Consider the following 11962-nt stretch of genomic DNA (forward strand, 5'->3'; position numbering starts at 1 on the left):
TCTTGACGAAAAGTTGTCGTAATAAACTGAGTGCTGGCCATGTCTGCAAGACGACGGACCATGTCTGCGACAAACAAGTTAAGGATCCACCAGTTGTAGCACAAGGGAAGTGGAAATAGGGTAGAGGGTTTTGCATCATTTATCTAACTTTGCAAAACTATAACACGAGCAGATAAAACGCTAAAAGCATTTGCAAATGAGGTACAAGAATAGAGCCAGAATATAAACAAGGATACTCCCGACTGCAGTTCGATACTGGGGATCAAGTGCTGCATCTATCTCATCAAAAAGGTAAAATGGTGCAGGATCACAACGCTGAATGGCAAAGATTAGTGCCAGAGCCACCACTGTTTTTTGACCCCCGGATAACTGTTTCATCGACTGAGTCTCCCCTTGTCCAGTAAAAGAAACCTACCACAAGAAGGGAAAGCAAAATAAAGAATGTGGATGCAAAATAAGAACCAGAATAATGGCTTTAAAATGCACCCATCCTAAAAGCAAATTAATTATTTTTTTAGATGGAAAAGCAAATTGATTCTTAGGTTTTTAAGTTTTGAAGTACCCTCAGTCAGAGGACATGCCATGGTTCATGTTCATGTAGCAGATAATAAGGATAGTAATAGTAAAAAAGTTTTTTAAAAATAGCACATGACAAGAAATTAATAACAAACCTTCACTTTGACACCAATGTATTTTTCAACCCTGCCCTCAGTTTCCACTGAACGAGGTTCGTCATCATCTAAATCATTATCAGCATCCTCCATATCCTGCAAACCATTATTTTAATAGGAACAATTTAATAATTCACACAGAAGAGCTCTTGGGAAAAAAATAGCATTCTAGTAAAAGAAAGATGAGTAAAACACATATTTTATGTGCCTCCATTTAAGAACAGTCCGTCACATTTCACCAATTTTTAAGGCTAAATTAGTGAAGTGAGCACATGGTACAACTGGATAAAACCAATAACTTTGGTCAGCACTTAGTTTTGCACTTGAACTCAATTGACCTAGCACTTTGGGGTCTAATCTTTATTGTTAGCCATGGAAAGATGCAAATGATTTATTAAAGTTAACCAATAATAGCTGTCAGTCACGGTTTATATGATAAATAAAACTTTATGCGGTCAAATTATTGTTTAGCTTTGCATATTACCTTCGGTTGTTAAATTCATTTTAAAATCTTAACATAGCACAATATGCACCGTGGCCTTTTATCATTTTAAGATATATAGGGAACATAACTCGACAAGTCAATACTATCAACAAATGTTATCTGTGATGATGAAATCACAAACCTTTTTCTTCATCATAACCAAAAATCCATGACCTCCTTGTACGAGTTCTGAAAATACTTCTCGAAAGTGTTTGGCTACACCTTTAAACGTACGCTCAATTGATTCATCCTTCCTCATATCCAAAACAGTTATGAGTTCTTTGATTTTCTATCAAAGATAAGTAAAAAGTCAAGAAATCCATCCACATGCTATAAAGACTTCAATGGACAATGTCATCATAATATGAATGACTTTACCTCATCACCAGCATCCAACTCAGCTTGTCTTTTCTGGAGCTCTTCTCTTTGCTCTGTGAAATTGACATACTGATCAAGCGCCTTTTTGTTAACATGGCTGAATTGTTTCAGTTGCTCATTACACTTATGAAGCATTTTATATAATTCCTTAACACTCTTTCGTTTGTACCTAGATTGGGCATCACATGAAATTATCATTAGAAAGAAGTCCAATGTTGTAGGCCTAAATTCAATTGAACAGAAGCACATGTAGCACCAAAGATCAAGGATAAAAAAAGAATTCTAGCAGATAACAGGAACCAACATATTAGCACCAGGCAAACGGATAAACAGAGAATATGGTCCATAAGGTCCATTCATTGTCATATGAAGCTTGCTTCAAATATCAACTGTTCGAAGAAAAAAACAGTGCATGTAGTTTCAGATTACGTGAGCAAAGAAAGTTTAGTAATAAAGCCATAAGTCAATCACCACATGCTCAGTGAAGCTAAGGAGCAAATTTGCATATGAGGGCTTGCACCGTCACAGATACTGTTCCACCGATACTGGATCAGGATTCAGTCATCTTAGTGTTCGTTGAACATATAGTGAACTTTGTAAAGACTATTAGTGATGTACAAAGGGAATTGGCGAGTGCTTTTTTTTACAGAAACTCTTGGTTATTGCAGAAAGGAATTATATTTGGCTAATAACTGATAAATTAACATAGAACTTGTTGCAACAAATGCTAAAGATATTTAATGGGAAATTCAGTTTAAGTACAAATATCATTGTCTCCAGCTCTCACCAAAACAAAAGAGTAGCCTAACCTAAATTATTTGGTTTTGCCAAGCTCTCCACATTTCATTAAGAAAAATCATCAATAGTTAAACCAGTTCATAACAGATTATAGCCAGCTGAGAAGTGTCTGGAAAGTGTACAAGTACTTCAGATTAAATTATGAGTTCCGAATATGTTCAAGGAAGTTCTACATGATGCACCCAAGTGATGAAACAAGAACAAGACCTCTTGATAGTTTATATTTTTTAGAATGGGGGGGGGGGGGGGGTGTATTTTGACTTTATGACAGAAGATATTTCTGACAACAACTACTATAGATATATCATCATTGGTAGGTTTTGACGCAAGCAATTTTATATTTTGACTATCTTACATGAAAGTTGCATGTGAAGCATAACTTCAAAAGCAATCTGCCAACAAGAGGTTATAAAGATCATGCAGTAGTATAAGTAATTCTAGTGATAAGGTAGAATTTGGATATGAAGATTACGTTTCAAAAGCATCAGAAGATAGGGGACCCAATTCCCGAATTTTCTTTGAGTACTCCTCTTGCTTGGCCACATATATATTCTTCTTACTCAATAACTGTTCCAGTTCTTTCGCTTCATCCTGGAGAGTAGTTTGGTACTCATCTTCAAATCTCTACAAATGCAAGAATACAATTAGCATCTACAAAATACAAACTCGGAAAGAGAAAAAAGAATAGGTATGACTAGAGAGAAGAGCTAGGATGAGAGAACATTATACACATTATATAAAATGGTAACATCTGAATTTACCTTTAGCTTATCCTTTTCAATTTTAATGTCTTCCATTTTCCTATTCTTCTCCTCTATACTTTGAGTAACGCCTGCAGAAGATATGACAGTGTTAAGATGCGGCAAAACGATGTGTCCTCAAGTTGAAGATTGAAAATGAGGAAAAGGAAGTTTTACTCTTTAGCTCCTGGGTCAATTGATCAACTAATGAATTGGCGTCCATTAACTCCTGATTTTTCAACTCAGCTTCTGCTTGCAACACATCAGTGTCTGAAGAGAGCATTACAGCCTCCAACTCTTCCTTCCGCCTAACGAGATTGGTAGATAGATTCATCTCCAGCTCTGCTTTTCTTGTTTCAGTCTGTCAATGATGGACAATGCCAAATGTCATCAAGGGGAACCATCCAAAGCAAACATCAAGGGAAAAGCTTAAATTAATGTTTAACCTCCATGCGGTTGCTCCTGCAGGTAATTAGCTGTTCCTTCAGATTAGTTATTTCAGGGTTCAAGCGAGAGAGTGACTCTTTTTCTTCTGGTGTCAAGTGATCAACAAGTTCAGTTCCCATTTCATCTCTCTTCATAGCAATATTAGCTCTATTCTGCTCTATTTGATTTAATACACTGGAAAGGAGCTTCTCCTGAAAAGAAAAAGACAACATGGAAACAATAAAACAATAATACTAAATTATAATAACAAATATACAATTGAAGGATTTTCATATTTTAACATTGAGCTAATCATTTTCCAAGATTGACTCACTTTCTTCTCAAGTGACTTCAAGATGGAATGCTTTTGCTTCTCCGCATTCATTACGTCCTGCTTCAGCTGTTCAAGTATAGATTTTTCATGAGCCATCTTGGCATCATTTTTTTGCTGCTCGGCCACTAGCTCATTGATTTTCTGGTCGGTAAGTGAGGCATGCTCAGTGAAAACAAAAGGCCAAAAGTTTAAGTAGAATATTTACTATACTGTAATCCTTAAACAAGAATGGCTTTACCCTGCTGGAGAATTATTATACATGTTATATTGCACAAACAAACGGTAGTTGGATTACATTACAGCACTTCATCACTTTTATGTAGGAAATACCAGGCAAACAAGGTATGGGAAATCCATTTAAGATAAAGCTAGAGTCATAGAATGGTTTATAAACAAATATTAAGTCAAAAGTAGTTGTGAACCAGAAGCAAGAGGAGTTTAGATGTGTTACAGCATGAACCGGATATCATTCAAGCAAACAGATACAGAACAAAAATAAAGGCATACTATTAGATAAACCCAATTAATGAAAGCGAATAGAAATTTTCTTCAAAGGATATGTTGGAGTTCCTCTCTGATTTTATTTAATTCATCCTCCTTTGTCTTAACGGACTTCATATTCTGTCTAATGGTGCTCATAAATTTCAGTTTGGAACGCCTATAGTCATAAAACCCACCAGTCATGCCACCCTTTTTGTTTACTTGATCACCTGCAGCAAGGGAGTGAGGTTAAGAATGTACACAAGATCCAAACAGAAAAGCCAAAATGAACCAAGATGGTGTACAATTACAACCTTCTAATGTGATGCAGTCCAAACCATCAGCACGGGCAACTCTTGAAGCAACGTCTAAGTCTCTGCAAATCACAGTCTTTGCGAACACCTATCAGTTTAACAAGGAAACACAAGGAAACACAACACATAAGTACTGTCATCATTAGGCGAGCATATAAGAAGCAAATACCAGCAAATGCAACAGGCAACGGAAGATAAATGGCAGGCCTTCAGTAACAATGTATGTGATGTCTTAAGAACAAACTATAAGAAGAAATATGATGAGTATCATGGCAAGCAGTACCAATTTTATATATAATCAACTTATCATCATTCCAGTGTCCCAAATGAACTTTTACTCAAGTACATTTGACCAACTAACCATCGATTATCATGCAAGCAACAGAGACATTTCAAAAGCCAAACCTGACCAAAGGCTGCACGATATTTCTCTAAGAAATTCAATTTCTTTAAAAGCGGTATCACATCAGAGCTCTGTGGATATGTGACGTGTGGAGCTTTCACCCTGTTCAGGGGTACAAATGTGACCCGACCACCTTTCTGTGCATTGAGGTGCCCAATTATTTTGGTTGATATATCATCATTTTCAACCACCACATGAAATAAGCTGTACAAAAAAAAGGAATGCTTGAGTGTATGAAAACCAAAACTAGAGAAGACACCAAAACTTAGATGTCTGGCATAATAACAATGTAACTTAAGTTCTACTGTTGATTCATGATTGACAGAATTGAGCATATCCAAGCAAGAAAGCAAAACAAAAGGAGGAACTATGAATGGTTAATTTGACAGGAGACGTGTAAACTATTGTAAGAATTGTCGTCACCTGTTCCCAGCAGTAACTTCAACAGCTGTGAAATATTTTTCATCACACTCTAGCAACTCAATAACAGGGCCATATACTCCACCAATACCATGTTGGTCACATATTCTCCTCACAGAATTAAGTCCTCTTCTTATATCCTGCGAAAGCCAAGAGTCAAGTAATATTAACAATATAATAGCAGATTTTAGAAATCAGAATGAGAAAATTAGAAAAGAAGGAACCACAGGAAGCAAAGAGTAAAAACACAATGTTTACTCCTCATTGTGTATAGTTCGCAGGAGATACCATGTCCATGATCACGCCTGAAGCTAAGTGAAAGCAAAGATAGGAGCACAACAAGGCAACGTCATAAAAAAATCTCAGACTATTAGTTAGCATCAACAGAGCTAAGGAAGATTTAAAGGTGTGCATAATTAGTTTGTGCATTGAACCTTAACAAAATAGTTTACTAAATCTGTGGGAAAAAGAAAAGCCTTCTTTTATCTCTTCAGATAATCTCAATTTCATGCATATCATTTTCTCATTATAGACTTGTGAGTCCCCATCAACAGCAGCCAATCGATCCATCCCACAAGTATAATGGATCTAGTCAAAGAGATTAAAGGCTTAACTTAAGTTCAATTTCTGGCCAAATCTGATAGGAACAAGAGTATAGTCCACCACAGATAAGCATTTAGAAAGCCAGAAACTATTGAGTCATCATCTCCAACCATATGGCTACCGTGAAGAGACAATGATGGGATATCCAACCAGTAGTGATCATACAATGATATTATTTAGTTGCATGAATTGATAACACCCATAAAGCACTCACACCAGCAGTTGCATGATCAAGGCTTTTCTCTGCTTTAAGAACATCCGACTTGAGCCTTTCAATTTCAGCAGCTTGCTCACTTTCTCTTCCCCACAATGTCCTAAATACCAATAAAAGGTTTTAGATTCCACATCAGTTAACCTTAATACTGAAATGAATAAAACAAAATTCATACTTCCGCTCATCATGCAGTTTGTCTCTCTCCACTTTATACTGGTTGTAGCTTTGCCTGTATCCAGAAATTAAAGATTCTAACTTTGCTGCATCATCTTTCCGCCCCTTTATGTAGTCATCCTGCGCTCTGATCTCTTTGTTGAGCTGCTCAATTTCATCTCTAAGCTTTTTCTCCTGACAAAAGCAATACACAAGAATTAATCTCATTTAATTTACTTCACACAAACCATGTCTGGATAAGATATGCACTCCATGGAAGTAAAAGGGTTGTTTCATCCACATGGATCAGTAAGTGTTGCAACACTGAACATGCTAGAAAGAAAGTAATGAGAATGGGAAGGCAGATCTAACTGCCTAATATAATGATGAGAGAAAAAATTTAATTGAGGACCAAAACCAAGGGTTCGATATAAAAGGCACTTGACAACGAGTCATGCATCCACCAGTTAAACCGATATCCCCACCATCACAGCATTGAAGCTAAGAATAAAAACATGCAAGAATAACTGGAAATGCTTCTTTTTCATGACAGTGATGACACTACTCTCAGTAACTAATAAATAGTTTGACATAGGAAAACAGCTACTCAGTGTCAACTAAAAATTGCAGAGCACATTGCTCAACAGCAACCACCACCACCACCCCCAAACAAAATAAACCAATACCTAAGGAGCATGCGATCACATTTTTCCCAAAGTACGACATCATGTCCTTATGCCAAAGAATAATATACTTCGAACAAATTCTACAGTAAATGTTAGTAACTTGTTCAATCTGAATCACTAATTTGTTACCAAGGATTCTTACCTGTACAAGGTTAGAGGACAAAACTTGCTCATAGTCCTTGATTTCTTTTTGTAGCCACCGGTCGCGATCTGCTTTACTAGCAAACTGTGTTGCACGTCCTTGTTTCTGATATAGAATGCTAAGCTGCTTTTCACGCTCCATAATCCTGCCATGCCGAAATCCAAAAATTATTATTCTTCGCATTAAATACCTCATTAAATAACATTAAAGCAATTAAACATAGTAAGAAAAATAAATAGCTAGACACAAATGAAAAGGGTTGAGCCTCTAGGCTATGTGAATGTGAACTAAGAGTCAGAAAGGTAGGGTGATGTGGAGGATATAGAAAAGGTGGTTGACATTAACTATGTGGATTAACCACCCTCAATAAAAAAAATACGCCTCGCTTAAGACCATGTAGGCTGATTTGTTGCCTTCTGGTTATTAGGTCCTTGATAGTCCAAAGGGCAATTTATAAGAAGAACATGATATGACTTGATTGCATGATGCTCGATCATAAGATTTACTACATAGAAAACGAAGATACAAGAATCTACAGGCTCCATCAGGGAACCAAATAATACCCTCTAGTCAAATGCTCCTCCTCCCTGATCTGCGAATCATGTAACTTCTTGACTCTAGCCAGCTCAGCATTGGATTCCAAAATTTCTCTATCCAAAAGATCTAGTTGTATCACAGCATCCTCCTGGAATACAAAATCCACACAACAGTTCAAAGGCTTTCACTCAGAGACTACGCACATCCACCAAAATGTCAAAAATTTATGCAGAAGCCAATAGTCAAAGCACCTTAGCTCTAATATTTCCTCTAATCTTATCATCATAGTCTTTGTAATCAAGCTCAAGTTTTGCACGCTTTTTTATAGCCTCTTTCTTTTGTTTCTCTACTGCTTCTTTCTCTCTGCTCAAAATCTGGGCTTCTTTGCTCAGATCTTTAAGCAGCTTGTCTAACTCCTTGCACTTCTCATGGGCATCTGAAACACTATTGTACATAGTGGCAGATTTTTCAGAAACTCTGTACCGATCCTCGTCTATCTGCAATAGTTGGCAATGGTACAGTCAGATGCTTATAAAATACTACTCACTATGCAAAAAATGCCACAACGAGACACTAGATGGCATGATATTACAAAAAGAAATCATTTTTACGAAAGCCACAAGGTTATTTATACATAGAAATGATAGAATTATAGATATATTATCAAATAATGAAATAACTTTAGTGATACTTGACGCAGAAGTGATTATAACTTGCAAATTAAATATTCCCAACAAAAGAATCATCAAACAAAAAGACCAAATAAGAAAACAGGTTCAAGTATAAGTATTATACCTTCGCCAATTGCTGTTTCGCATCATGGAGTTCTTTGTCATAAATAGTGTACTCCAGGGACTTCCTCTGCCGGTCAAGCTGCTGATACTTTTTCAGTTCCTCTTTCTCTTCATCAAGCTCACGAAGTCGGTCATCCAGGTATTGAACAACTTGAATAATTTGCTTCCTCTTGTTACCTGTAACAGACATATGTTAGATTCCAAAGTAAAATGGGTAGAAAAAATAATTCATGGGCACGTGCCAGTATCCTGCATGATTTTCAAGCTTTCACGACGTCGCTCTTCATATACCCTAGTCCCTCCAATTTCCTTCAGCAGATCCAATCGCTCAGAATCCTTCATTAATGTTAATGATGCAATCTAAAGAGAAACATATGTCAGAAAGATGAGTGGGAAGGACAATAAGGAGAGACGAAGAAAACATTCCACATACCTTTCCCTGCTGCACAACATAATAAGGATTTGAACGAGAGAATCCAGCACTTTCCAGCAGATTCATGACTTCTGTCTTCCTGAAAACTCAAAGACCACCAATTGTCAATTGCCAAGAAGTGGGTTTAAATAAGTCTTTGAGTAATTAGGCAAGTAGTAAGTACCAAAATCAAGACTAGATAAAATTAAAGACAAATAAAGAAAATCATTAAACTACATGACACAAGTTCATACATACGTGATATGTTTTCCATCCAAGAAATATTCATCTTTCTTGACACCTATTGTTCTCCTCAGCCGGACTTCCTCTTTATCAACCTATCAAAGATACACGGTAAGAGAGTAACTACAATCAGGTTTGGAGTTAGAATATGTTTCTGCACAGAATATAAACACAAAATAACACTGACATTAGCGTTGAGCTACAAAAATCTGTGGCTACTTTTGCATACAATTTACCCAACAAACATGCCTCAATATATCACAAGTGCAAAAAAAACTACAGTCGGTCTTAAACTATTTACTAGTAGAATTCTCAAAATATTATACCACAAGTCAAAACTAACAACTGAAGAAGTAATATTAGCTCAGTGGAAAATGCATTCTTAGTTCATCAAATAGTCGACTAAATGGGCCAACATGTCAATAATTTTAACATCAGAGTAACCCACCAAATTTGTATGTAGCAGAAAGGCTGGATATATCATATTAGGTTTCACATTAATGAAGTTATATAATTGAGACAATATCTTGCTTTTCAGATGGTGTATTGAATATCTCGCAGACAACCTTACTTTCCAGCAGCTAAGATCAATTCACTGTGCGCTTGACAATTATTTTCATCATTTTTATTTAACTTAAAAATCATTCCCATTTATTGCCACTGTCTATTTTTCTTTTCAACATATAAAGACAGAGGGAAATAGTCAGTAAACTGTAAACAATGATAAACACTAATTGGACCTGCAATACTGGAGAAATTTATATGCATTCAACTCTTGCTACATTTCTGGCTTAACAGTTTCTGCAGATCAAGCTTAAATAAAGAAGGCTAAGCACCAGCACCACATTGGTTTACTATTTAGTATTGCAAAATCACACAGGAATAAAAGTTATATGCCTAACAAGTGTTGGTAATTATGATACAATTGGCCAGAGCATAACTTAACAGGATAAAATTCTTAAACAGTGGATATGTCAAATCATCTGACAATGCATAGGAGTAGATGAAGCAACTTCCACTGTACATGTAAAAAGCATGTGACTTGATGTTCATAGAATATACAAAGTGGGAAAGTTGAAAAGTAAAAGTATCATCCAAATTTACAGGTATTCGATTGTCTGAGTTGTCGAACACAATCTCCACAAATGCTGATAACACCTGGTGGCCTGCACCTTCCTGATAATCACAAAAGCAAAGTGTTTGGTTCAAATTTCAGGGGTAAATAAATAGGATCAGAGAAATAAGTAATGTATCCCAATATTTCACTGCAGAACATACATGGAGCAATGCTTGTCTTTCTTCATTACGCAAGTTATGGAATAGGTCACTTATCACAAAGCGAATTGCTGTAAATAAAATGAGATTTATCAGTAAAATTAACCACTAAAAGCAGAAAAATAACATCACAAAATAATCCTGATCAGCATACCGTGGAAGAAGTTAGATTTACCAGATCCATTAGCACCAACTGCAGACATGCGTAAGACATAAATTATCTAATCTGATAAAACACTCCTCAAACAAGATTCATGGGTGAAATGAAACAACTACGAACATAATATGTAGAAGGAAAACGTATATACCAACACAGTTAACTTTGGGACTGAATGTTTCAGTTGAAATCTGTTCCCTGTAACTCTTAAACCCTTCTATTACAACCTGGAAATGAAGATACGTACGAAACTAAGAAATGAGTAAGCATATTCTGAAAGGAATCAGGAACCAATCAAATAAAAATGCCGATATTTCACCTGCTTTATATACATGACAAAATTCAGTACAGTTTGAAACTGCTCTCCAGATTGAACGATAATAAGCGAAAATGTTTAAATCCGGCGCCCTGAACAAAAACAAGCGTTTACTTAGTTAAGCCCAAATTACAAGTGAGACGAAGCAACTAGACGTTTTGGAATGAGAGATAGACTATATCCAGTCAGGAAGATTAATGACAGACTGACATAGTCAGCAAATACAGTCAAATGGGAAATATCACAACAGAAACAAAAAATTCATGAGGTCGATCAGAAAATGAAGTCGTCTAGGGTTCAGGACGAAATTGGGGCAAAGTTGAGTGAATTTTTATCAATTTTTTTGCGATGCTAACAAATTTACTCAGCGGGACTCACCAGTAAGCGGTTGAAGGCGGTGGCAATGAGCTCTTTGTGAGGTCTTGCCAGTGAGCAGAGCGTAGGTGCGAGAGAGGAGAGAGAAAATGGGAGAGATGGAAGATGATGAAAATGGAGGGAATTGACACAAGTATTTTTCTTATAATCTGTTTTGTGAAGAAAAATACCTCCGGCATTATTACTTGTACTCCTACAGAAATTGGTCGTTGCTTTCTCATCTTAAATTTTGGGACCCAAAAAATTTCAAACAATCCCTTGCGCCTAAACAAACTCAAAAGTCAAAACCCACATTAATTTATCAATAAATCTATATGACCAATTTTTTTAAAACCAAAAACTAGTTATTTTTGAAAAAAAAATAGGTTTATTTATGTATTTAATTAAAATATATGAATGCATGTATAATTCATGGAAAGTGCAATAGTGGTAATATATTTATGATTTGTGTATAATTTTTTTACTTTTTTGGAACCATAAATGTACTAAGTGTATACTTTAATTCAAATTTTAAAAATAATAGAAAGAAAATTCAAATATAAAAATAAAAAATAAGGTTAAAGGCTAATAAGTCTTTTTAACTTGTCCACTTACTATATTTATTATT

At 35.8% G+C, this 11962-nt stretch overlaps 1 protein-coding gene across 1 annotated transcript; it reads right to left on the minus strand.

Moving 5' to 3' along the window:
- Positions 1-5: 5 nt before the first annotated feature.
- LOC125209273 (structural maintenance of chromosomes protein 3-like) lies at positions 6-11497 on the minus strand (the record flags this gene model as incomplete). The annotated part of the gene is made up of 29 exons (XM_048108878.1): positions 11359-11497; positions 10984-11072; positions 10816-10891; positions 10662-10700; positions 10511-10578; positions 10337-10408; positions 9248-9327; positions 9011-9089; positions 8820-8937; positions 8579-8754; positions 8035-8280; positions 7810-7931; positions 7247-7391; positions 6441-6613; positions 6266-6365; positions 5452-5588; positions 5031-5232; positions 4626-4713; positions 4392-4541; positions 3832-3983; positions 3518-3709; positions 3249-3432; positions 3093-3163; positions 2804-2955; positions 1534-1702; positions 1298-1444; positions 672-767; positions 237-411; positions 6-64 (listed from the first exon to the last, which is right to left on the minus strand). Coding segments are annotated over exons 2-29 (3483 nt in total), but the record flags the coding sequence as incomplete, so codon positions are not given.
- Between the last annotated feature and the right edge of the window lie 465 nt (positions 11498-11962).

This window comes from Salvia hispanica, chromosome 3, assembly GCF_023119035.1.
Source record: "Salvia hispanica cultivar TCC Black 2014 chromosome 3, UniMelb_Shisp_WGS_1.0, whole genome shotgun sequence".
In the NCBI taxonomy this organism is placed as follows: Eukaryota; Viridiplantae; Streptophyta; class Magnoliopsida; order Lamiales; family Lamiaceae; genus Salvia; species Salvia hispanica.